This window comes from Balaenoptera borealis (genome assembly GCF_965194805.1).
Source record: "Balaenoptera borealis genome assembly, chromosome: 19".
NCBI classification, from domain to species: domain Eukaryota; kingdom Metazoa; phylum Chordata; class Mammalia; order Artiodactyla; family Balaenopteridae; genus Balaenoptera; species Balaenoptera borealis.
This window is the reverse complement of record NC_138878.1, coordinates 67,400,876-67,425,292: the sequence shown is the minus strand read 5'-3', so window position 1 is coordinate 67,425,292 and position 24,417 is coordinate 67,400,876. Positions and strand designations below refer to the sequence as shown.

The window sequence follows — 24,417 nt, the reverse complement described above, 5'->3', positions numbered from 1 at the left end:
GTATCAGGGGGTCAGGTAACGAATTCGCTTAATGGAACATAGGAAAATGATTTGGGGGAGAGTCCAGAGGGTAGTTTGGGCGGTCGGGAGGGGCGGGGAGTCCCTCCAGATGGGTTGGGGGTTCACTAAGGACGCATAAGCAGGTTAGCAAATGAAAAGGGCGCTTGGAAAACAGGTTTTGAGTCTCCAGCGCTTCTGTGCGCCTGCGTGCTGCGGGTGGGGGCCGGGGGTGGGCTGGGCGCGCTTATCGTAGAGCGGCGGCCTCTGCGGATGGGCCCTGGGGGAGAATGAGCTTGGGCCCCGGGTGTAGGCAGAGGGAAATTATGTTGGAGAGGGTGATGTGTGATTTCAGCCTGTGGGTCTGCGTTTGTGGGTGGCCGGAGGGTGTGTGTGTGTGTGTGTGTGTGTGTGTGTGTGCGCGCGCGCACGTATGTCCAGGACTTTGTGTGAGGAGGGCATTCAGTACTAACTAACAGGCCTGCCCGCCTGAGTGGCGGGGGTCTCAGAGTTTCCCTGGAGTGTGTCTGCAGGTGTGCTTGTGTCGTCATGCCCTGGTTTCCTCAGTGTTCATCTGAAAATGTGTGTTTCCAACAATTGTGTGTGTGTCTGTCTGGCTGGGTGTTCCCACAAATTGATGCATCTTGTATTTGCATGATTACGAGTGAGAGTCTGTGATTGCATCTTACGATTCTTAAAAAGGTTTACAGGAAGAGATGTTGACTCTAATTTTCTAGATAGTGTGTTGTCAGTGTGTATGTATGTGTGTGTGTTCATTAATCCTCATGTTTAATAATTAAGTTTACTCATTTTTCTGGAGAGGAAAGCTGACAGCCCAAGAGGTTAAAGAACCTCTGAAATGGGGCTTGCCAGGTAAAATACAGGATGCTTACTTAAATTTGAATTTCAGACAAATAATGAATTACCTTTGGGTATAATTATGTCCCAAATATTTCATGACACTTGGGTATTCTTAAACATAACTTCGTATGTTAAATAAATGATTTTTATGTAGACATTTACCATGAGGTGTTTGGGACCTATCATGCTAAAATATGATTTGCCTGTCTCAAATTCAAATCTCAGTTTGCTGTGTATTTGTTGTAATATTGTTGTTAAATCTGGCGAGCTTGATCCTTGAGATCTCTCGGCTAGTGACCGGCAGGTTGGAATACCCCCAGTGCACCCTCCAGACACACTGGCCCAAGCCCTGCCCAGGGTAAAGCTGGGGTGCAGGCGGGGCCCCAGGACCCCACAGCTGAGCCTGCTGCTAGGCCCCGTTGCAGCAGTGCTGGCCGCTCCCCGGGGGCTGTGGTGAGGGGTCTGTGGACCGGCCCCCTCGTCTTCACAGCAGTCCTGAGAGGCAATCACTTAAGCATCCTGTACCAGAAGAAGCCCCCGAGGTCAGGGAAATGATGTCCTGGTCTGAATCACTTGGTTAAGCTGCCAAGTTAATCACTTACAGCCTTAGGACAGCCCTGAAATACAGCACTGGGAATGCTGACCATGAGGTGCACTTATTGAGTGCCTGCTGTATGCCAGACTCCAGAGGCCCTTTTGATACCCAGTTGACTGACCTTCACCTATGATTCCCAGCACTCTGTGTCATAATATTTCTTCTTTTCCTTAAAGGGGCACCATGGCAGTCGCTCTCCCCAAATCACACACTGGGCCTTGGAAGCAGCTCTAGGAGGCAGGCATTGCCAACACTCCCCTTGGATGTTGGGGACCTGGAGACTTGGGGAGGGGATGGAGCTGCCTGAGTCCATCCGACACCTGAGAGCAGTGCTGGGGTTCACACCCGGGCCATCTGGGTCCCCAGCCCAGGCACTGACTGCTCTGGTCTGCTGTCCATAGGGAGCAGCTGTGGTGTCACGATGCTACCTCTCAGCACCATCGAGGGCCAGGAAACGGAGGAGGTGCAGACCAAGCCGCCCGAGAAAGGAGGTGAGACACACATGGGGTGGAAATCTGTGTGCAGGTGGCAGTGGGGAGGGTCTCCAGGGTAGGGCTGATGAGGAAAGGTTGACCCTGAAGACTGATCCCAACCCCAAATATCTCCTAGTTGCTCTTCCTGGGAAGGGAGGGCCCTGAGCGGCACCCAAGATGGAACCTCCCTGACATCCCCTCATGTCAGTGGGTCCTGTCTCTCCCCTGCTCAGAGTCTTCAGGGGTGTCTCTTGGGAGCTGGAATTAATCTGGGCTCCATTTTGTGGCCCAGATACCTGCCTGGACTGGCCCTGCATCCAGTTGCCAAGTCAGGAACTGCAGGGTCATTCAGGTGGAAGATGAAGGAGGCCTGACCCAAGGAGTTGGCAGAGAGGGTTGGCAGGAGTGGGGTGATTCCTGTGAAGCCTGTGGATCCTGCGGGTAGCTTGGACACATGAGTGAGGGTTGTTGGTTTTGTTGTGATGCTTCCTTTCTGAAACATCTTACTTTGCAATAATTTTATATTCACAAGAAGTTGCCGTAATAGTACATAGAAGTTCCATGGACACTTCATCCCATTTCCCCCAGTATTTTTATTTTATATGATGATAGTACAGCATCAAAACTAGCCCATGGATATTGGCACAATCCATGTGTGTTTTTACTTGTATTTCATCACATCTATAGCTGTGTGTAACCATCATACAAAACAAGATACAGGCCACTTTTTTAGCTACCTACTCCCTTACCAGAGGTGGCTACTTTCCAGCTTCTTGTCCAATCTTCCAGAATGTTCTATGCTCACGCATACAGACAAGGATGTGTATGTACCTGTTACTATGTATTTATGTCTGATGTACTGTGTGTACTGTATACGCCACTGCCAGTTCCCATTTTGTCTTGTTTCATTTAATTCTGATCTGGCACTTAGTATCTTCCAGTCACCGTCCCAATGCTTTCCAAGCACCCAATCACTCGTGCTTCACAACTCTGTGAGGTTAAGGACAGTGATTGCCCCATTTTGCAGATGGGAAATCTGAGGGGTGACAAGGATGAATGATTAGCTCATGCTGGGATTTGAAGCGTCTGGCCTCGGGGTCTTTGACCTTAAGCCCTGTGTCCCCTGTCCATCTTGGGGACTCTTCCCCACAAGATGACAAGTTTGTGTTCCAGCTGCCTGGCATTCCATGGTCTATCTGTCCTGTACTGTAGTTTATTTAACCTGGTTCCTGCAGGTGGCCGTTCGGGTTATTCCCAGTCTTTGAGGAAAACAATAAATGCAAGTAGAAATAAGCTTATAGTTGGGTCATATTGCACACAGGGGAGTATATCCAGGACAATATGTCTAAAAGGGGGAATGGCTGCATCAGAGGAGGATGTGCATTTGTAATTTGGTGACTTTGACTGAATGGTCCTCCATAGAGAGGCGGATTTCCATCCCCAGCAGGAGTGTAGGAGTTTCTAAGAAAATATCTGGATTTGTTGGTAGCTTTGAAATATCAGGAGATTTCACTCTAAATCAGGACATCTGTCTTCTGTGGGGAAACTAGACAACTTTCTGGAGAGGCATCCCCACAGGCAGCAGCATATCAGCTATCCCTTCCTCCTGGACACGGGCTCCCCAGGCTGCCACCATCTCCAGAGCCCCCTGTTGTCTTACCCCAGCCCCTTCACTCACTGACATTCCCTCTCTGTTCCCTGTGGGCCTTCGGGATGCAATTTAATGCATGTCTGCAGGCACTGCTGTGCAACCTCCAGCAAGTGTCCTAACCTCTCTGTGCCTTCGTTTCCTCTCTAATGTTGGATTAATATAGTACCCATCTCAGAGAGTTATTATGAACAATCAATTAAGCTATGATGTGTAAAATACGTAAAAGAGTGCCTGACACATAGCAAGTACTTAACATATGTTAGTTCTTGTCAATGATTTTATGATGAAGATCTTATTATTATTGAGTTTCTCAAGCCTCAGAGGGCAAAATGGCCTCATGACTCTTTCCTCCTCTCTCAGCCCTGCTTTCTGAGAACCCTGATGAGCCACGAAAGAAGTCCACTGGAATGAAGGGAAGACTGTCATTCAGAGTCCTGCCGATCTGTCCCATGGTAAGCCTTCCTGTTTCCTCCCTCCAACAAGAAGCCCCTGGATTCTGAGAGCTCAGGCACATCTGCCAGCCTCTCTGCCCAGCAGAGACGCTTGGGTGGCTGGGTGCCCCTGTTCCCCCAAGGATGTGACCCCATCCTCTGGGGGATGGTTTTCCTTGAGGATGCTGCCCTCTTTCCTGCCTCCTTCTCTTTCCTAATCCCTGCCTCTGCTCCAATGTCACCTCCTCCATGAAGCCTCCCTTGGACACTTCCTCCCCGTCTGGATCTAACCCCCTGCCTTGCTGAATTTTTTTCAGAGTAATTATTGCTACCTGAGAGCATACCTTCTATCTGTGTGTTCATCATCTGTCTTCCCTACTAGAGTAGTTCTGGGGGGGGGGCGGGGGCAGGAACCTGCTCTGTTGTTCAATGACATATCCCTGTGCATAGAACAGATGTGACCAGCGGTAGGCACTGTACGCAGGTGGGCTGATTAAATGGAGGAATGAATTAGGGAACGGTCCCTGCTGAGGCAGGCAGCTGTGGCTTTGTCCACCTGGATACCATTCCTCCTCCTTCTGCTAACACCCTTGATTTTTCTTGAGGGACCGCCTGTCTCTATGCATCTTGGATGGATTTGATCCCATCCTCAGACCGGCTCCAGGTACGCCCCTGACCAATCAGAGCCGGCAATGCCAAGGTTCCCCATGATTGGTTCCCGGCTGGGCACGTTGACTCAACCTTGGCCAATAAGGCATGTGCTCTGTCTCTGGGATTCTTAACAGGCAGGAGCGGAGCTTGGAGCGGCCCTGATGGGGAACCAGGGGTGCCACGGGGAGAGGTCAGGGGAAGCACAGGGTCAGGATGCTCGCAAGAACGCCTTTCCTATTAGAGCCTGCAGCAGTGCCAGGGAGGACTCTTTAAAAAATCTTCTTATTAGGAAAGAATATGACAATCAAAGATTTAAAAAAAAAACAGTACAAAGATCATCCAAATTCACCGATTGTTATCATGTTTTCTATTTTCATGTTTTCTCATATTATATATATTCATATATATTCCTATAGGAATATATATATATAAAACTCTTCTCCCCTGTGTATCACCTTAGAAATAGAATATTCTCTTATCCAACTGTTGGCATGTTTTCACCTCTGGGCTTTTAACCCTGATACACACTTTTGTCACATCTGCTGTCCATATTCCAGGTTTGTTAATTTACTACATACTGTCTGCTTGGTGTTCTTTTTCCTCCTACGCAAGGTCCTGTGTAAGGACAGGTATAGTGCTTAGTAATGTATCTTTAGCCTCTTTAAGCTGGAAAATCCCCTCCGTCTTTCTTTGCCTCTTATGACACTGATGAGTCTGAAGGTCAAAGTCACACCTCGTACAATGTTGATTGCTTTTTTGGTTCTGTTTCGTTTCATTTCTTTGCTTGTTTGTTTTTTACTCTGTCCCCCTAATGACATTCAGGATAAGCTATGATCTCTGGAATATCACCTAAGTGATGCCCTGTCCTTCTCAGGACATCACATCTAGATGCACCCTAGGTCTGTCTGCCATCGTTGGTGATACGAATTTTGATCCACTCAGCTGAGATGCTTGTCCCTTTTCTCCACTGAATACTTTCTGATTTTTGTTTTCCCCATGCAACTAACTAATGAGATATCAGTGGGGAGACACTGTAGATGAACCAAATAATCTAGAAACAGAGAGCATTCTGATTGGTTCATTTCGGGTCCTGTGCTCACCAATGAACCAATCATCAGCTTAGGAGATGAGAACCCTAAAACTCTCAACCTGGGCCACATGCCCATGGGCGGTAGAAGTTCCCTACCTGTCCCCAACCACAAGAACAGAAGTATGGGGTGAAGCAGCTATTCTCAACCACAGGCAGTTTATCCCCCATGGGACACCTTCAGTGTCTGGAAAATTTTTCTTTGTCACAGCTAAAGGGATGGCGCTGCTGGCACCTGGTGGGTAGAGGCCAGAGAAGATGCTTAACATCCTGCAATGTACAGGATGCCCCCCTTCCCCGAAAGAATGATCTGACCCCAAAATGTCACTAGTGTGACACTAACGTTCTCTTCTTTCTTCTCTGTTCTCTGTCCTTCCAGCCAAGTGTTTGCTTCACCTATTACTTGGAACCGGATGACTCTGACTCTGATTCCCAGTTTCCTCCTGAACCTTCGAAACCTGACCCAAATTGCACCTTTGTGCCTCTGCCTGTGTTAGAGTTTCGTGAAATCAAGGTGTGTGAATGTCCCCTGTGCTGTCTCAGCTTTGTCACTGCTTCCAATACCTGAGCTCCCTCTGCTTCCTGCTCTTGACTCAGCACCCTGGAATCATGCATGCTGGGCTACTGTGATGTAAAATCCCGAAATACAGCTGCTTAAATAAACCGAACTTGATGTCTCTCTCATAGCTGTGGTCTGTGTGTAAAACCCCACCGGTCGAGTTGGGCAGCCAAGGTCCTTTGACCTTGGTGCTCTGTGCCACGTGGCTGGAGAGTGCTCACCCCCCACATCCCGTCCACATTGTGGCTCAGGGGAAGGGGAGGAGGATGAGGGAAGGGGAAGACACACTTTAGTCCTTCAAAGGGCAACTCCTACAAGATGCCCAGATCACTTTTCCTTAAACCTCATTGGCCAGAACATAGTCACATGACCACATCTAGCTGCAAGAGATGCTGGAAAGTGTAGTCCTGTGCTCACCTAATAGCTTCTATTATTACAGCAGAGGAGAATGGATATTGTGTCCACCACTGACCAGGTCTGTTATGTTAATTTAGCCCCAGCACCAGGCTGTGATGAATACATGAGTGAATAAATGTATTCTTCAATTCTGTATCTCTCTCCCATTGACTAGGATTGCCTCCATTTTTACACAAATATTTAGAATGATGAACCTTCGAGCACTGACCATGTGGTAGGCACTGAGCTAATGTCTTTACACATTTTGATCCACTTAATTCTCACAACCATATGGCTGGTTCTGTTATTATCCATCTTTCCAAGATAAGAGAACAGAGGCACAGAGAGTTCATGTCACTTGCTTCAGGTCACACAGATCATAAGTAGCCAAGCCAAGATTCAAACCCAGGCAGGCTGGCTCCAGAGTCTATGCCCTTAACCATCATGGTAATAACCTCACACATGTGGACACTGGGACTTTCCCAGATGGTCACACAAGTGTGAGTGGAAGAGCATCTTCCAACATTCATACCTTCCAAGATTCATAGCATCCATTCACTTACCTCTTCAGATATTGCATAAATACTTGGGATATGCATGTAGCACTTATGTTTAGACACAGTAATGCCACTTAACTACAACAACAACAAAATCCACAGAAATTGTCGATTGAAGTAAAAATGCAAAATGTGAGAGCTGTGAGTTTCAGTTTATTTGGGGACTTACTGAGGACTATAGCCCAGGAAGCAGCCTCTCAGAGAGCTCTGAGGAACTGCTCCAAAAGGTAGGTAGGAGGTCAGTTTCTGTGTGATTTTGGAGAAGGGGTCCTTGCAGTCAAGTACACACCTCATTACACGGCTACTGTTGGTTGGGACGAACGGACATATCAGTTAATGTGTTTAGTGCTTTTCTAAGTATGGGAGAATCAAAGAATCTTGGGTTATATTATTTTCTCCTGAACATATCTAATGTCTGAGGTGTAACCAAACCCAGGTTTGGCCACTTGCCGCTCATAAGCTAATAATTAAAGAGGCAAGTGTCAATAGAAAGGAAAGGTGCTTTAATCAGGAAAGCCGACAATCTGGGGAGATGGTGGACTCATGTCCAGGGACCAACTCCAAAGATTCTGTTCAGCCTTGACAGTTTTAAAAGGAAAAAATGGAGGAATCTCAGTGAATCATCGAGGCAGGAGGCTGGGTTCTGCATCATTCTCCATTGCATGCAGAACTGGCTGAGTCTCTCTTCAGATGTTATCTTGCCCACGTGATCTGCCTGCAGGATTGCTTAGGGGCACTATTGGGGGTAGAGAGCTAGTCATACTTCTTTTCATCTAGGAAAAGAATCGACAGGTTAGACAAGGCATGATGTGCATTCAGGAGAGCATAAGTCAGGAGTTGGTTTCAATTGCTTAGTGATCTCATTCCTATAATTAGGTTCTTTTAAGGTTAGAGGGGAACAGAAATGGACAAACAGGAAAGGGCCAAAAAAGCTGCATTCAGAGGGACCTTTCTGCCACTCAGAGTGCCTCACCCGGGTCTTAACCCTGAATTCCTTTCAGGGTGAACTGTAGGTGGTACGGAATGGTGGGCAACATCCTTTAGTTGGCAAACTTCAGGAGCAACAGCCACAAGGGGTCGTGGAGGTGGCTCTGCTGAGGTTTCTGGGCTCCTCCAGATGCCTGGTGGACGCTGGTCCTCAGCTCACCTAGGCTGGCTTCTCTTGGGGCACTGGGGAGACCTGGCCCTACTCCAGGTATCTTTCATCCTCCAGCAGGCTTGCCTGGGCATGTTAATCTTCATGGCGGTGGTAGAGGCACAAGAGAGAAACAAATACCAGTTTCACAAATACTTTTCAAGCTTCTGCTTGAATCACATTTTGCCAGCATCCCTTTGGCCAAAGCAATTCCATGGCCAAGTGCAAATTCAGAAGAGGAGGGCACTACACACTTAGGGGGCAACAGGTTTGGACATGGGGGAGGGTAAAAAACTGGGGCCATGTTTGCAACCTAACACAAGGCAGGATTGTGATCATATCCGCAAGTTGCATCAACTCCCACCTGTCAGAACACAAGAGGATTCACCAGCCAGGCACCTGGGAAGGAAGCCAGGAATGTGGGAGAGCCTCCACCTGCCAGGTGGCCCTTCTCAAGAGTCAGAAAAGTCTCTGGGAGGATATGTTATCAGTGTGAGGGATGAGGAAAGACTTCCTGTGTGAGTCAAGTGTTCAGAGACATCAGAGCATGCTTCCCAGATAGAAACCCTACAGGTGTCCTGAGTGTGGGAAAGCTTTCACTGAAGGCTCGACTCTTAATAATCACGGGAAATTCCACACCGCAGGGAAGCCGTGTGCATGCACCAAAGGTGGGGTCCTTCGGGCAGGTCTCCTCCCTGACGCACCACCAGAAAATTCATGTTGGAAAAGACTGTAAACTCTCCCGGTGTGAAAAGACCTTTAGCTGGAATGCACGCACAACCCCCAGTGCAGGTAAAATGAGGGAACCTATGTGGGTGGAGATTTCCTTCACTTCTCCTCAGAAGTTTTCTGGTAGACCAGACGTTCTCATTTGGGGTGATACTCCACCGCCCCCTCCTGGAATTTCCCTGCAAGTTTGGGGATATTTCTGGTTGTCCAAAATTGGTGTTGCTACTAGGTTGTAATCGATAGAGACCAAGGATCCTCTAAACATGGTGCAATACACCAGGAAACCCCCTGCACAGAGAATGTTCCGGCCCCAAATGTCAATGTCAATAGTATCATTACAGAGAATTGCATTTGAGAAGGAATTCAGGTTTAATTTTCTTGCTCTCCAACACAGTAATCACTAACTAGCTGCATGAGGCTACTTCAGTGTAAACGAATCAATCTTGTATAACATTCAAAACAGAGTTTCTCGGCTGCTCCACGAACGCTTCCGTGGCCAAACCTGGCCAGTGGCTACTGCACTGGACAGTGCAGATGCAGAAAATTTCCAAAGTCATAGAATGGTCTGTCTCAGGACTGCTTTAAATCTCGTAGGCTATCAGAATTATCACAAAGTGTAGCCCCCAGAAAGTGAGGATGTGGGCTTGGTGCTGTGAGAGACTGAAGAAGCACAGCCAGATGGAACATCTTATCAATGGCTCTTGGAGACTCCTGGCTCCATGCACGGTCTTCTGGGCAGTTTGAGTCTCAGCGTGGCCAGTGCCCTGCCCGCAGGACAACCCCTCTGCCTGGGGCAGATTAACCAGTCGGTTACTGATAATGTAGATAAATGCTAACATTTCCTGGGCACTTTCCACCTGTCAGGTATGGTGCTGAGCATAGAAGATCTTATGTAACCTACACCAGAGTCCTATGAAATAGGAACTAATATGATCCCCAATTTGTAGGAGAGAAACCCGAGGCTTATGAGAGGTGTTTTTAAAGGTTGTTATTTCAAATTTTGCACATATATCAAGAATCTATTCTTATTTTTATATTACACTCTTTCAATCCACAGGATTCAAATTTTCATAAAATATTTCTTTTTTTTTTAAAGTATATATGTTCGCATTTCTGTCCAAACAACACTTTTTACAGGAACTTCTTGGCTTTATCTACTCCAGGGTCTGGCACAAAAAAATTCTCTAGGTCAGGGATGGGCAGACTCTGGTCATCCAGCCCACAGCCTGTTGTGTAAATAAGGGCTCATTGCCACAAGTACACCCATTCTTTACCTAACGTCTGGGCTGCTTTCATGCAAAGCAGAGTAGCTGCTACACAGACCCGATGGCCCAGAATTCTAAAGTATTTGCCATGACATCCTTGACAAGAAAGGTGACTGACCTTGCTTCGAATAGATGCCAAACTGAAATCAATACGGGTGAAGGTGTGAGAATGGTTAGAAAAAGGAGGGAAAATCGTGAACTATTGCAACTGTGATGCACCGTGTAAAAGATATTTTGTGTCTGAGTCCAGGGCACATGCTACATACATGTGTTCCTCCGTGTGTGGCGTGTGTTTGCTCATATTCGAAGAACAAGTTTAGAAATACTACGTACTCTTATTACCTGCACAAGTAATTCTCAACCACTGAAAACCTGCCCAGGGCGACCTCCTAAATTGCTTTCCCTAACGAACGAGGCGAAGAGGCCCCCGACCCTCCCCACTAACAACGGAATCGCAGCGAACACTCTGACGCCTGTGCTGGTGTCAGAGACAGTTTTAACCACCTGACTTGTGTTTGCGGGCGGGGGTTGGGGGGTGTGCGTGTCGCCGAGCAGCTCAGCCCTGTTCATTCGCGCGAGTTTGTCCACCGCGTCCCCGGGCATCTCCGGAGCCAGCGCTGCGCGGGCGCCAAGGACAAGCACTGAGCAAGCCCGCCCGCTCCTGCCCAGCGGCGCCGCCGGAACCCGGGTCCGGAGGTCAGTCCCGCGGCCGCAGCTCCGAAGGGTCTGCGCCATGGGGCGGGGGCGCAGCGCGGGCGGGGGGCGGCGGGACGGCGCTGCGGGGTCTCCGCGGGGAGAGCGGCGCGCCCAGGGAGGACGCGCGGGTGAATTCTGGGGAGTGGGGCGCAGGAGCTGCTGTCTAGGAGCCCCTGAGACCCGACGGTGCGCGCGGTGGGGCCCCTTGAGGAGCCCGCGTCTCCCCTGAGGGCGGTCGGGACGCTCAGGTCCTCGTGAGCCGCAGGGCGACTCCAGGTCCGAGGATTTCTCTGGCCACTGGGAGGAGGGAAGAGTGGAGGGGACAGAGGAGGCTGGGGTGTCAGTAGTAGGGGTGGCGGGGACTCCGTCCAGGACAGGTGGGGGAGGCGCCCGGGTCCTGGTCCTGAGGTTTAGGGGGCAGGAGGGGCGGACGGGGGACTTTGTAGTTGGATGGAGGAGGCGGGCGGAACAGGTTTGCTCTGCACACCAGAGAGGCCGCTCGGGTATCGGGGGGTCAGGTAGCGAACCGGCCAAGCAGAGAATCGGAAAATGAGACTGCAGGGGGTCCAGAGGGTAGTTTGAGGGATGAGGAGCGGGGGGAGCCCCTCCGGTTGTGTTGGGGGGTTCGCTGAGACGCATAAGAGGTTTGCAGATGAGAAGGGCCTTTGGAAAACAGCTTTTGAGCCTCCAGCGCTTCTGTGCGCCTGCGTGCTGCGGGTGGGGGCAGGGAGCCTGTTTGGGGCGCGCATCTTTGAGGGGCAGCCTCGGGGGGGTGGGCCCTGGGTGAAACTGGGGGTGGGCCCTGGGTGTCAGCCAGAGGGAAACTGTGTTGGAGAGGGTGACGTGTATTTTCAGTTTCTGCGTCTGCAGTTGTGTGTGCCCCGAGTGTGTGTGTGTGTGTGTGCGTGTGCATGTCCAGGACTGCCTGTGAGGAGGGCATTCAGTACTGACAAGCACGCCTGCCCACGGAGGAGGCGGGGGTCTCTGAGTTGCCCTGGAGCGTGTCTGCAGGTGTGCTTGCGTGGTCATGCCCTGGTTTCCCCAGCGCTCATCTGAAAATGTGTGTCTCTAACAATTGTGTGTGTGTTTATCAGGCCAGGTGTTCCCGCTCTTTGACGCACCTTGTATTTGCACGATTATGTGTGAGGGTCTGTGATGGGTCTCATGCTTCTTAAAAAGGCTTAGAGGGAGAGGTGTTGACTCTAAGTTACCAGATAATATGTTCTGAGTATGTGTGCATATTTAATCATATTTAATCGTCATGTTTAATCATTTATAGTCTTCATTTTCATGGAGGGGAAAACTGACAGCACAAGAGGTTAAATAACCCCAGAATCGGGGCTTGCCAGGTAAAATACAGGATGGTTTCTTAAATTTGAACTTTAGACAAATAATGAATTACCTTTGGGTATAAGCATGTCCCAAATATTTCATGGGACTTGCCTATACTTAAACATAATTTAGAAAACTAAATAAAAAATGATTTTTATGTAGACATGACCCATGCAGTGTTTGAACATACTTATACTAAAAAATGTTTTGTGTATCTGAAATTCAAATCTCAGTTTGCTGTGTATTTCTTGTAATCTTGTTGTTGTTAAATCTGGCGAGCTTGATCCTTGAGATCTCTCGGCCAGTGACCGGCAGGCTGGAACCGCTCAGTGCACCCTCCAGACACACTGGCCCAAGTCCCGCCCAGGGTAAAGCTGGGGTGCAGGCGGGGCCCCAGGACCCCACAGCTGAGCCTGCTGCTAGGCACCGTTGCAGCAGTGCTGGCCGCTCCCCGGGGGCTGTGGTGAGGGGTCTGTGGACCGGCCCCCTCGTCTTCACAGCAGTCCTGAGAGTCAGTCACTTAAGCATCCTGTACCAGAAGAGGCCCCTGAGGACAGGGAAGAGAGGTCCTGGTCTGAACCATTTGGTCAAGCTGCAGTGTAGCCTTAGGACCGGGCTGAAATACAGCACTGGGAATGCTGGCCATGAGTGTGCTTATTTAGTGCCTACTGTATGCCAGACACCAGAGGCCCAGTGCCTGCTGTATATGCCAGACACCAGAGGCCCAGTGCCTGCTGTATATGCCAGACACCAGAGGCCCTTTTGATATCCAGTTAACTGACATTCACCTTCAGGGTCCCCGCACTTCGTGTCATAATATTTCTTGTTTTTCTTAAAGGGGCATAAACACCAGACCCATGACCCCTGCCCTTGCCCTTGCCAGGTGCCATGCCAAATGCTCTCCCCAGATCACGCACTGGGCCTTGGAAGAACACTAGAGGGAGGCATTGCCAACACTCCCCTTGGATGTTGGGGATCTCAAGACTTGGGGAGCCATCTGAGTCCCTCCGACACCTGAGAGCAGTGCTGGGGTTCACACCCGGGCCATCTGGGTCCCCAGCCCAGGCACTGACTGCTCTGGTCTCCTGTCCATAGGGAGCACCTGTGGTGTCACGATGCTACCTCTCAGCACCATCGAGGGCCAGGAAACGGAGGAGGTGCAGACCAAGCCGCCGGAGAAAGGAGGTGAGACACACATGGGGTGGAAAACTGTGGGCAGGTGGGAGTGGGGAGGGTCTCCAGGGTAAGGCTAATGGGGAAGTATTGACCCTGAAGACTGACTGATCCCAACCCCAAGTATCTCCCACTGGCTCTTCCTGGGGAGGGGGTGCCTTGAAGGAAACCCAGGATGGAACTCCCTGACATCACCTGATGTCAGTGCATCCTGTCACTGCCCTGCTCAGAGGCTGCAGGGATCTCCTGGGAGCTGAATGAATTTGGGCTCCTTTTTGTGGCCTGGACACCCCTGTTGTCTTACCCCAGCCCCTTCACCTACTGGCATTCCCTGTCTGTTCCCTGTGGACCTTTGGCTGCAATTTAATGCATGTCCGCAGGCACTGCTGTGCAACCTCCAGCAAGTGTCCTAACTTCTCTGTGCTTTGGTTTCCTCATCTCTAAAGTGGGATGATGAGAGTAGCCATCTCAGAGAGATATTATGAACAACCAAATAAGCTATGATGTGTAAAATATTTAAATGCGTGCCTGGCACAAGGAAACTACTCCACACATATTAGCTCTTGCCAATGGTTTCATAATGAAGATTTTATTATTATTGAGTTTCTCAAGCCTCAGAGGGCAAGATGGCCTCATGCCTCTTTCCTCCTCCCTCAGTCCTGCTTTCTGAGAACCCTGATGATCCACCAAAGAAGCCCATCAGAATGAAGGGAACAATGTTATTCAGAGTCCTGCCGTTCTGTCCTGTGGTAAGCCTGTTTGTTTCCTCCCTTTGACCAGACTCCTGAGTTCTGAGAGATCAGGAACTTCCTTCGCCCAGCAGAGACCCTTGGGTGGCTCGGTGCCCCTTGTCCCTCCCTCATGCCAGATGTGGACCCATCCTGTGGGGGACAGTTTTCCTTGAAGATGCTGCCTGCTTTCCTGCCTTCTTTTCTTTCCTAATTCCTGCCTCTGCTCCAATGTCACCTCCTCCATGAAGCCTCTCTTGCTCACTTTTGCCTCATTTCTCCCTAACCCCTTGCTTTGCTCAATTTCTTCAGCGTTATTATTGCTACCTGAGAGCATACCTGTATCTGTGTGTTCATCATCTGTGTTCCCTACTAGAGCGGTTCTTGGGGAGCAGCAACCTCCTCTGTTGTTCAATGGCCTAGAACAGATGTATCCAGCCTTAGGCACTGTATACACATGGGCTGATTAAGTGAGGGAATGAATTACGTAAAGGTCCCTCCTGCGTAGGCAGCTGTGGCTTTGTCCACCTGGACACCATTCCTCCTTCTCCTACTAACACCCTTTATTTTTCTTGGGGGACCACCTGTCTCCATGCCCTTCAGATGGATCTGATCCCATCCTCAGACCAGCTCCAGGTATGCCCCTGACCAATCAGAGCCAGCAATGCCAAGGTTCCCCGTGATTGTTCCAGGCTGGGCACGTGACTCAACCTTGGCCAATGAGGCGGCTGCTCTGTCTCTGGGATTCTTAACAGGTGGGAGGGGCGTTTGGAGCGGCCCAGATGGGGAACCAGGGGTGCCGCGGGGAGAGGTCAGGGGAGGCACAGGGTCAGGATGCTCTCAAGAACACGTTTCCTATTAGTGCCTGCAGCAGTCCAAGGGAGGACTCTCTAGAAATGTTATTACAAAAGAATGTAAGAGTCACAGATTTTGCAAAGCAGTACAAAGATCATCCAAATTCACCAATTGTTAATATTTTTCTGTTGGTATGTTTTCTCTTGTAAATATAATATGTATATTATATGTATATAATATGTATGTTATATATATATGTATATATTCCTCAGTGTGTATCACCTTAGAAATAGAATATTCTCTTATATAGTGTGGTTTTGAAGACCAGAGTCACATCCTGCCTCATACTAATGTTTTTTGTCGTTGTTCTATGTGGTTGTTTTTTACCTTTTCCCCCAATGAGATTCAGGGTAAGCTATGATCTCTTCAATACCACCTAAGTGATGCCCTGTCCTTCTCAGGACATCACATCTAGATGCACATGAGGTTTTGCATGTGAGAAGGAATTCAGGTATAATTTTCTTGCTCTGCAACACAGTAATCACTAACTAACTGCCTGAGGCTACTTCAATGTAAATGAATCAATCTTAAAAAAAATTCAAAACACGGTTTCTCAGCCACTCAGGGCAGGTTTCAGTGGCCAAATGTGACCAGTGGCTACCGTACTGGACACTGCAGATACAGAACATTGCCATGGTCACAGAAGGTTCTGTCTCAGGACTGGGTTAGATATCTTATATTATCAGAATTATCACACAGTGTAGCCACCAGAAAGTGAGGATATGGGCTTGGTGAGAGCTTTTTTATTTTAAGGTTGTTATTTCAAATTTTGTACATAATCAAGACTCAATGGCTATTTTTATATTACACTCTTTTGATTCTCAGGATCTATATCTTCATAAAGTATTTCTTTTTTAAAAGAAAAACAACAAAGTGTATCTATTCACATTTCTGCCCAAACTGCTCTTTTGCCAGAGAGCAGCTTGGCTTCCTCTACTGCAGGAGCTGGCACAGAAAATTCTCTGGGTCAGGAGTGGGCAGACTCTGGCCATGCAGCCCACAGCCTGTAGTGTGAATAAGGGCTCATTAGCACAGCCACGTCCATCCTTAGGTAGAGTCTGGGCTGCTTTCCTGCAAAGTCCAGTAGCTGTGACACAGACCTGATGGTGCACAAAGGCTAAACTATTCGCCATGACATCCTTGACAACAAAGGTGACTGATCTTGCTTTGAATAGATGCCAGACTGAAATCAATATGGGTGAAAGTGTGAGAATAGTTAGAAGAAGGAGGGAAACAAACTGCTGTGACTGTGATGCAGTGTAAAAGATATTTTGTGTTTGGGTCCAGCACACATGCTACATACATGTGTGTCTATGTGTGTGGCGTGCGTTTCTTCATATTTCAGTAAGAAGTTTAAGAAACACTACTTACCCTTATTACCTGAACAACTGATTCTCTTCCACCTAAAACGTGCCATTGGCGACCTTTTATATCGGTTTCTCTAACCAATGAGGATGAGGAGGCCCCTGACCTCCCCCAATAATGAAACTGAAGGGAACACTCTGAAACCTGTGCTGGTGTCAGAGACTGTTTTAACCACGTGACTTGTGTTTGGGGCCGGGGATGGCGGGGGGTGCTTTGCGTGACGCTTAGCGACTCAGCTCTGTTCATTCCTGCGAGTTTGTCCACAGATTCCCTGGACATCTTCGGAGCCAGCGCTGCGCGGGCGCCAAGGACAAGCACTGAGCAAGCCCGCCCGCTCCTGCCCAGCGGCGCCGCCGGAACCCGGGTCCGGAGGTCAGTCCCGCGGCCGCAGCTCCGAAGGGTCTGCGCCATGGGGCGGGGGCGCAGCGCGGGGCGGGGGGCGGCGGGACGGCGCTGCGGGGTCTCCGCGGGGAGAGCGGCGCGCCCAGGGAGGACGCGCGGGTGAATTCTGGGGAGTGGGGCGCAGGAGCTGCTGCCTAGGAGCCCCTGAGACCCGACGGTGCGCGCGGTGGGGCCCCTTGAGGAGCCCGCGTCTCCCCTGAGGGCGGTCGGGACGCTCAGGTCCTCGTGAGCCGCGGGGCGACTCCAGGTCCGAGGATTTCTCTGGCCACTGGGAGGAGGGAAGAGTGGAGGGGACAGAGGAGGCTGGGGTGTCAGTAGTAGGGGTGGCGGGGACTCCGTCCAGGACAGGTGGGGGAGGCGCCCGGGTCCTGGTCCTGAGGTTTAGGGGGTAGGAGGGGCGTACGGGGGACTTTGTAGTTGGATGGAGGAGGCGGGCGGAACAGGTTTGCTCTGCACACCACAGAGGTCAGTTGGGTATCAGGGGGTCAGGTAACGAATTCGCTTAATGGAACATAGGAAAATGATTTGGGGGAGAGTCCAGAGGGTAGTTTGGGCGGTCGGGAGGGGCGGGGAGTCCCTCCAGATGGGTTGGGGGTTCACTAAGGACGCATAAGCAGGTTAGCAAATGAAAAGGGCGCTTGGAAAACAGGTTTTGAGTCTCCAGCGCTTCTGTGCGCCTGCGTGCTGCGGGTGGGGGCCGGGGGTGGGCTGGGCGCGCTTATCGTAGAGCGGCGGCCTCTGCGGATGGGCCCTGGGGGAGAATGAGCTTGGGCCCCGGGTGTAGGCAGAGGGAAATTATGTTGGAGAGGGTGATGTGTGATTTCAGCCTGTGGGTCTGCGTTTGTGGGTGGCCGGAGGGTGTGTGTGTGTGTGTGTGTGTGTGTGTGTGTGCGCGCGCGCACGTATGTCCAGGACTTTGTGTGAGGAGGGCATTCAGTACTAACTAACAGGCCTGCCCGCCTGAGTGGCGGGGGTCTCAGAGTTTCCCTGGAGTGTGTCTGCAGGTGTGCTTGTGTCGTCATGCCCTGGTTTCCTCAGTGTTCATCTGAAAATGTGTGTTTCCAACAATTGTGTGTGTGTCTGTCTGGCTGGGTGTTCCCACAAATTGATGCATCTTGTATTTGCATGATTACGAGTGAGAGTCTGTGATTGCATCTTACGATTCTTAAAAAGGTTTACAGGAAGAGATGTTGACTCTAATTTTCTAGATAGTGTGTTGTCAGTGTGTATGTATGTGTGTGTGTTCATTAATCCTCATGTTTAATAATTAAGTTTACTCATTTTTCTGGAGAGGAAAGCTGACAGCCCAAGAGGTTAAAGAACCTCTGAAATGGGGCTTGCCAGGTAAAATACAGGATGCTTACTTAAATTTGAATTTCAGACAAATAATGAATTACCTTTGGGTATAATTATGTCCCAAATATTTCATGACACTTGGGTATTCTTAAACATAACTTCGTATGTTAAATAAATGATTTTTATGTAGACATTTACCATGAGGTGTTTGGGACCTATCATGCTAAAATATGATTTGCCTGTCTCAAATTCAAATCTCAGTTTGCTGTGTATTTGTTGTAATATTGTTGTTAAATCTGGCGAGCTTGATCCTTGAGATCTCTCGGCTAGTGACCGGCAGGTTGGAATACCCCCAGTGCACCCTCCAGACACACTGGCCCAAGCCCTGCCCAGGGTAAAGCTGGGGTGCAGGCGGGGCCCCAGGACCCCACAGCTGAGCCTGCTGCTAGGCCCCGTTGCAGCAGTGCTGGCCGCTCCCCGGGGGCTGTGGTGAGGGGTCTGTGGACCGGCCCCCTCGTCTTCACAGCAGTCCTGAGAGGCAATCACTTAAGCATCCTGTACCAGAAGAAGCCCCCGAGGTCAGGGAAATGATGTCCTGGTCTGAATCACTTGGTTAAGCTGCCAAGTTAATCACTTACAGCCTTAGGACAGCCCTGAAATACAGCACTGGGAATGCTGACCATGAGGTGCACTTATTGAGTGCCTGCTGTATGCCAGACTCCAGAGGCCCTTTTGATACCCAGTTGACTGACCTTCACCTATGATTCCCAGCACTCTGTGTCATAATATTTCTTCTTTTCCTTAAAGGGGCACCATGGCAGTCGCTCTCCCCAAATCACACACTGGGCCTTGGAAGCAGCTCTAGGAGGCAGGCATTGCCAACACTCCCCTTGGATGTTGGGGACCTGGAGACTTGGGGAGGGGATGGAGCTGCCTGAGTCCATCCGACACCTGAGAGCAGTGCTGGGGTTCACACCCGGGCCATCTGGGTCCCCAGCCCAGGCACTGACTGCTCTGGTCTGCTGTCCATAGGGAGCAGCTGTGGTGTCACGATGCTACCTCTCAGCACCATCGAGGGCCAGGAAACGGAGGAGGTGCAGACCAAGCCGCCCGAGAAAGGAGGTGAGACACACATGGGGTGGAAATCTGTGTGCAGGTGGCAGTGGGGAGGGTCTCCAGGGTAGGGCTGATGAGGAAAGGTTGACCCTGAAGACTGATCCCAACCCCAAATATCTCCTAGTTGCTCTTCCTGGGAAGGGAGGGCCCTGAGCGGCACCCAAGATGGAACCTCCCTGACATCCCCTCATGTCAGTGGGTCCTGTCTCTCCCCTGCTCAGAGTCTTCAGGGGTGTCTCTTGGGAGCTGGAATTAATCTGGGCTCCATTTTGTGGCCCAGATACCTGCCTGGACTGGCCCTGCATCCAGTTGCCAAGTCAGGAACTGCAGGGTCATTCAGGTGGAAGATGAAGGAGGCCTGACCCAAGGAGTTGGCAGAGAGGGTTGGCAGGAGTGGGGTGATTCCTGTGAAGCCTGTGGATCCTGCGGGTAGCTTGGACACATGAGTGAGGGTTGTTGGTTTTGTTGTGATGCTTCCTTTCTGAAACATCTTACTTTGCAATAATTTTATATTCACAAGAAGTTGCCGTAATAGTACATAGAAGTTCCATGGACACTTCATCCCATTTCCCCCAGTATTTTTATTTTATATGATGATAGTACAGCATCAAAACTAGCCCATGGATATTGGCACAATCCATGTGTGTTTTTACTTGTATTTCATCACATCTATAGCTGTGTGTAACCATCATACAAAACAAGATACAGGCCACTTTTTTAGCTACCTACTCCCTTACCAGAGGTGGCTACTTTCCAGCTTCTTGTCCAATCTTCCAGAATGTTCTATGCTCACGCATACAGACAAGGATGTGTATGTACCTGTTACTATGTATTTATGTCTGATGTACTGTGTGTACTGTATATGCCACTGCCAGTTCCCATTTTGTCTTGTTTCATTTAATTCTGATCTGGCACTTAGTATCTTCCAGTCACCGTCCCAATGCTTTCCAAGCACCCAATCACTCGTGCTTCACAACTCTGTGAGGGAAGGACAGTGATTACCCCATTTTGCAGATGGGAAATCTGAGGGGTGACAAGGATGGATGATTAGCCCATGCTGGGACTTGAAGCGTCTGACCTCGGGGTCTTTGACCTTAAGCCCTATGTCCCTTGTCCATCTTGGGGAACCTTCTCCACAACATGCCCAGTTTGTGTTCCAGCTGCCTGACATTCCATGGTCTGTCTGTCCTGTGTTCTAGTTTATTTAACCTGGTTCATACAGGTGGCCATTTGGGTTATTCCCGATCTTTGAGGATGACAATATATGCAAGTAGAGGTAGGATTATAGTTGGGCCATATGGCACACAGAGGAGTATAACCATGATAATGTGTTTAAAAATTGAAATGGATGCATCAAAGGGGTGTATTTTGTAATTTTGACAGGTTGACTGAATGGTCCTCCATAGAGAGACCGATTTCTGTTCCCAGCAGGACTGTAGGAGTTTCTAAGAAAATATCTGGATTTGTTGGTAGCTTTGAAATATCAGGAGATTTCACTCTAAATCAAGACATCTGTCTTCTATGGGGAAACTAGGCAACTTTCTGGAGAGGCAGCCCCACAGACAGCTGCATATCAGCTGTCCCTTCCTCCTGGACATGGGCTCCCCAGGCTGCCACCATCTCCAGAGCCCCCTGTTGTCTTACCCCAGCCCCTTCACTTGCTGACATGCCCTCTCTGTTTCCTGTGGGCCTTCGGGATGCAATTTAATGCATGTCTGCAGGCTCTGTGTGAAACCTCCAGCAAGTGTCCTAACCTTTGTGCCTTGGTTTCCTCATCTCTAAAGTGGGATGATGATAGCAGCCATCTCAATTTAGCTATGATGTGTAAAATACTTAAATGCGTACCTGGCACATAGCAAGTACTCAACACATGTTAGTTCTTGTCAATGGTTCCATGATGAAGATCTTATTATTATTGAGTTTCTCAAGCCTCAGAGGGCAAGATGGCCTCATGCCTCTTTCCTCCTCTCTCAGCCCTGCTTCCTGAGAACCCTGGTGAGCCGCGGAAGAAGTCCACTGGAATGAAGGGAAGACTGTCATTCAAAGTCCTGCCATTCTGTCCCATGGTAAGCCTGCTTGTTTCCTCCCTTTGACCAGAGGCTCCTGGGTTCTGAGAGGTCAGGTACTTCCACCACCCTCTCTGCCCAGCAGAGACCCTTGGGTGGCTGGGTGCCCCTTGTCCCCCCGAGGATGTGGCCCCAACCTGTGAGGGATGGTTTTCCTTGAAGATACTGCCCTCTTTCCTGCTTCCTTCTCTTTCCTAATTCCTGCCTCTGCTCCAATGTCACCTCCTCCATGAAGCCTCCCTTGCTCACTTTTGCCCCAACCCCCTGCCTTGCTGAATATTTGTCAGATAATTATTGCTACCCGAGAGCATACCTTGTATTTGCTTGTTCATTCTGAAGGGGTAGGAACATGTTCTGTTGTTCAATGACATATCCCCCCTGGCTAGAACAGATGTAACCAGCGGTAGGCACTGTACACATGTGGGCTGATTAAATGAAGGAATGAATTAGGGAACGGTCCCTGCTGAGGCAGGCAGCTGTGGCTTTGTCCACCTGGATACCATTCCTCGTTCTTTTGCTAAAACACTTGATTTTGGGGGGGACCACCTGTCTCCATGCCCTTTGGATGGATCTGATCCCATCCGCAGACCAGCTCCAGGTATGCCCCTGACCAATCAGAGCCGGCAATGCCAGGGTTCCCTGTGATTGGTTCCGGGCTGGGCACGTGACTCAACCTTAGCCAATGAGGAGTCTGCTCCGTCTCTGGGATTCTTAACAGGTGGGAGGGGAGTTTGGAGCGGCCCTGATGGGGAACCAGGGGTGCTGCGGGGAGAGGTCAGGGGAGGCACAGGGTCAGGATGATCGCAAGAACACCTTTCCTGTTAGTGCCTGCAGCAGTCCCGGGGAGGACTTTTGAAGAGGTTTTCTTATTAGGAAATGTGAGAATCAAAGACTTTATAAAAACACTACAAAGGTCATCCAAATCCACCGATTGTTAACACATTTTCTATTTGCATTTTTTCTCTAATATGAATATATATAATATATGATGTTGATGGTGCTCAACATCCTGCAATGTACAGGATGCCCCCTTCCCCGAAAGAATGATCTGACCCCAAAATGTCACTAGTGTGACACTAACGTTCTCTTCTTTCTTCTCTGTTCTCTTTCCTTCCAGCCAAGTGTTTGCTTCACCTATTACTTGGAACCGGATGACTCTGACTCTGATTCCCAATTTCCTCCTGAACCTTCGAAACCTGACCCAAATTGCACCTTTGTGCCTCTGCCTGTGTTAGAGTTTCGTGAAATCAAGGTGTGTGAATGTCCCCTGTGCTGTCTCAGCTTTGTCACTGCTTCCTAATACCTGAGCTCCCTCTGCTTCCTGCTCTTAACTCAGCACCCTGGAATCATGCATGCTGGGCTACTGTGATGTAAAATCCCGAAATACAGCTGCTTAAATAAACCGAACTTGATGTCTCTCTCATGATTGTGGTCTGTGTGTAAAACTCCCAGGGTTGGGGTGTTGCATCCCCGTGGAGTTGGGCAGCCAAGGTCCTTTGACCTTGGTGCTCTGTGCCACGTGGCTGGAGAGGGCTTACCCCCCACATCCCGTCCACATTGTGGCTCAGGGGAAGGGGAGGAGGATGAGGGAAGGGGAAGACACACTTTAGGGCTTCAAAGGGCAACTCCTACAAGATGCCCAGATCACTTTTCCTTAAACCTCATTGGCCAGAACATAGTCACATGACCACATCTAGCTGCAAGAGATGCTGGGAAGTGCAGTCCTGTGCTCACCTAATAGCTTCTATTATTACAGCAGAGGAGAATGGATAATATGTCCACCACTGACCAGGTCTGTTATGTTAATTTAGCCCTGGCATCAGGCTGTGATGAATACACGAGTGAATAAATGTACTCTTCAATTCTGTATCTCCCTCCCATTGACTGGGATCGCCTCCATTTTTACACAAATATTTAGAATGATGAACCTTCGAGCACTGACCATGTGGTAGGCACTGAGCTAATGTCTTTACACATTTTGATCCACTTAATTCTCACAACCATATGGCTGGTTCTGTTATTATCCATCTTTCCAAGATAAGAGAACAGAGGCACAGAGAGTTCATGTCACTTGCTTCAGGTCACACAGATTATAAGTAGCCAAGCCAAGATTCAAACCCAAAGAGGCTGGCTCCAGAGTCTATGCCAACAACCACAAAGTCGAAGTTGTCGACTGAAGTAAAAATGCACAACATGAGAGGGGTGGATTTCAATTTTATTTGGGGACTTACTGAGGATTAGAACCAGGAGATAGCCTCTCAGAGAGCTCTGAGGAACTGTTCCAAACGGTAGGTAGGAGGTCAGTTTCTGTGTGATTTTGGAGAAGGGGTCCATGCAATCAAGCACACACCTCAGCACAAGGTTCCTGTTGGTCATGAAGAACAGACATCTCAGTCAATGATTTTAGTGCTTTTCTAAGTATGGGAAGATGCAAGAATCTTGGTTCATAATATTTTCTCCTGAAAATATCTAACTATCTGAGGGCCATTTCCGCCCCTTTTCCCAGAGCATAGAATGCCTCACCCGGATCTTCACTCTGAATTCCTTTCAGGGTGAACTGTAGGTAGGACTGGAGAGTGGGGAGCATCCTTTAGTTGGTAAATTTTAGAAGCAACAGCCACAGGGGTCGTGGAGGTGGCTCTGCTGAGGTTTCTGGGCTCCTCCAGATGCCTGGTGGGTGCTGGTCCTCAGCTCACCTAGGCTGGCTTCTCTTGGGGGACTGGGGAGACCTGGCCCTGCTCTAGGTATCTTTCATCCTCCAGCAGGCTTGCCTAGGCATGTTCGTCCCCACGCAGTGTTCAGGGCACAAGAGAGAAACCAATAACAGTTTCTCAAGCACTTTTCAAACTTCTCCTTAAGTCACATTTTGCCAGGATCCTATTGGCCAAAGCAATTTTCATGGCCAAGCACAGATTCAGAACAGGAGGGCACTGCACACTTAAATGTCAAATGGTATGGACATGGGGCAGGGTGGAAAACTCTGGCCATTTTTGCAATCTAC

At 49.5% G+C, this 24,417-nt stretch overlaps 1 protein-coding gene across 3 annotated transcripts in view; it reads left to right on the top strand.

Annotated features, from left to right (window-relative positions):
* Window positions 1-22,839, top strand: part of LOC309616884 (uncharacterized protein) — a 60,944-nt gene extending 38,105 nt beyond the window's left edge. For all 3 annotated transcript variants that reach the window (XM_082368216.1, XM_082368215.1, XM_082368214.1), the window contains exons 9-14: window positions 1,855-1,944; window positions 14,246-14,337; window positions 16,803-16,908; window positions 19,267-19,356; window positions 21,325-21,416; window positions 22,534-22,839. In XM_082368216.1, coding sequence (XP_082224342.1) covers window positions 1,855-1,944; window positions 14,246-14,337; window positions 16,803-16,908; window positions 19,267-19,356; window positions 21,325-21,416; window positions 22,534-22,716 — 653 coding nt within the window. In that variant the 3' untranslated portion in view covers window positions 22,717-22,839. The remainder of the gene's footprint in view (window positions 1-1,854; window positions 1,945-14,245; window positions 14,338-16,802; window positions 16,909-19,266; window positions 19,357-21,324; window positions 21,417-22,533) is intronic.
* Window positions 22,840-24,417: the final 1,578 nt, after the last annotated feature.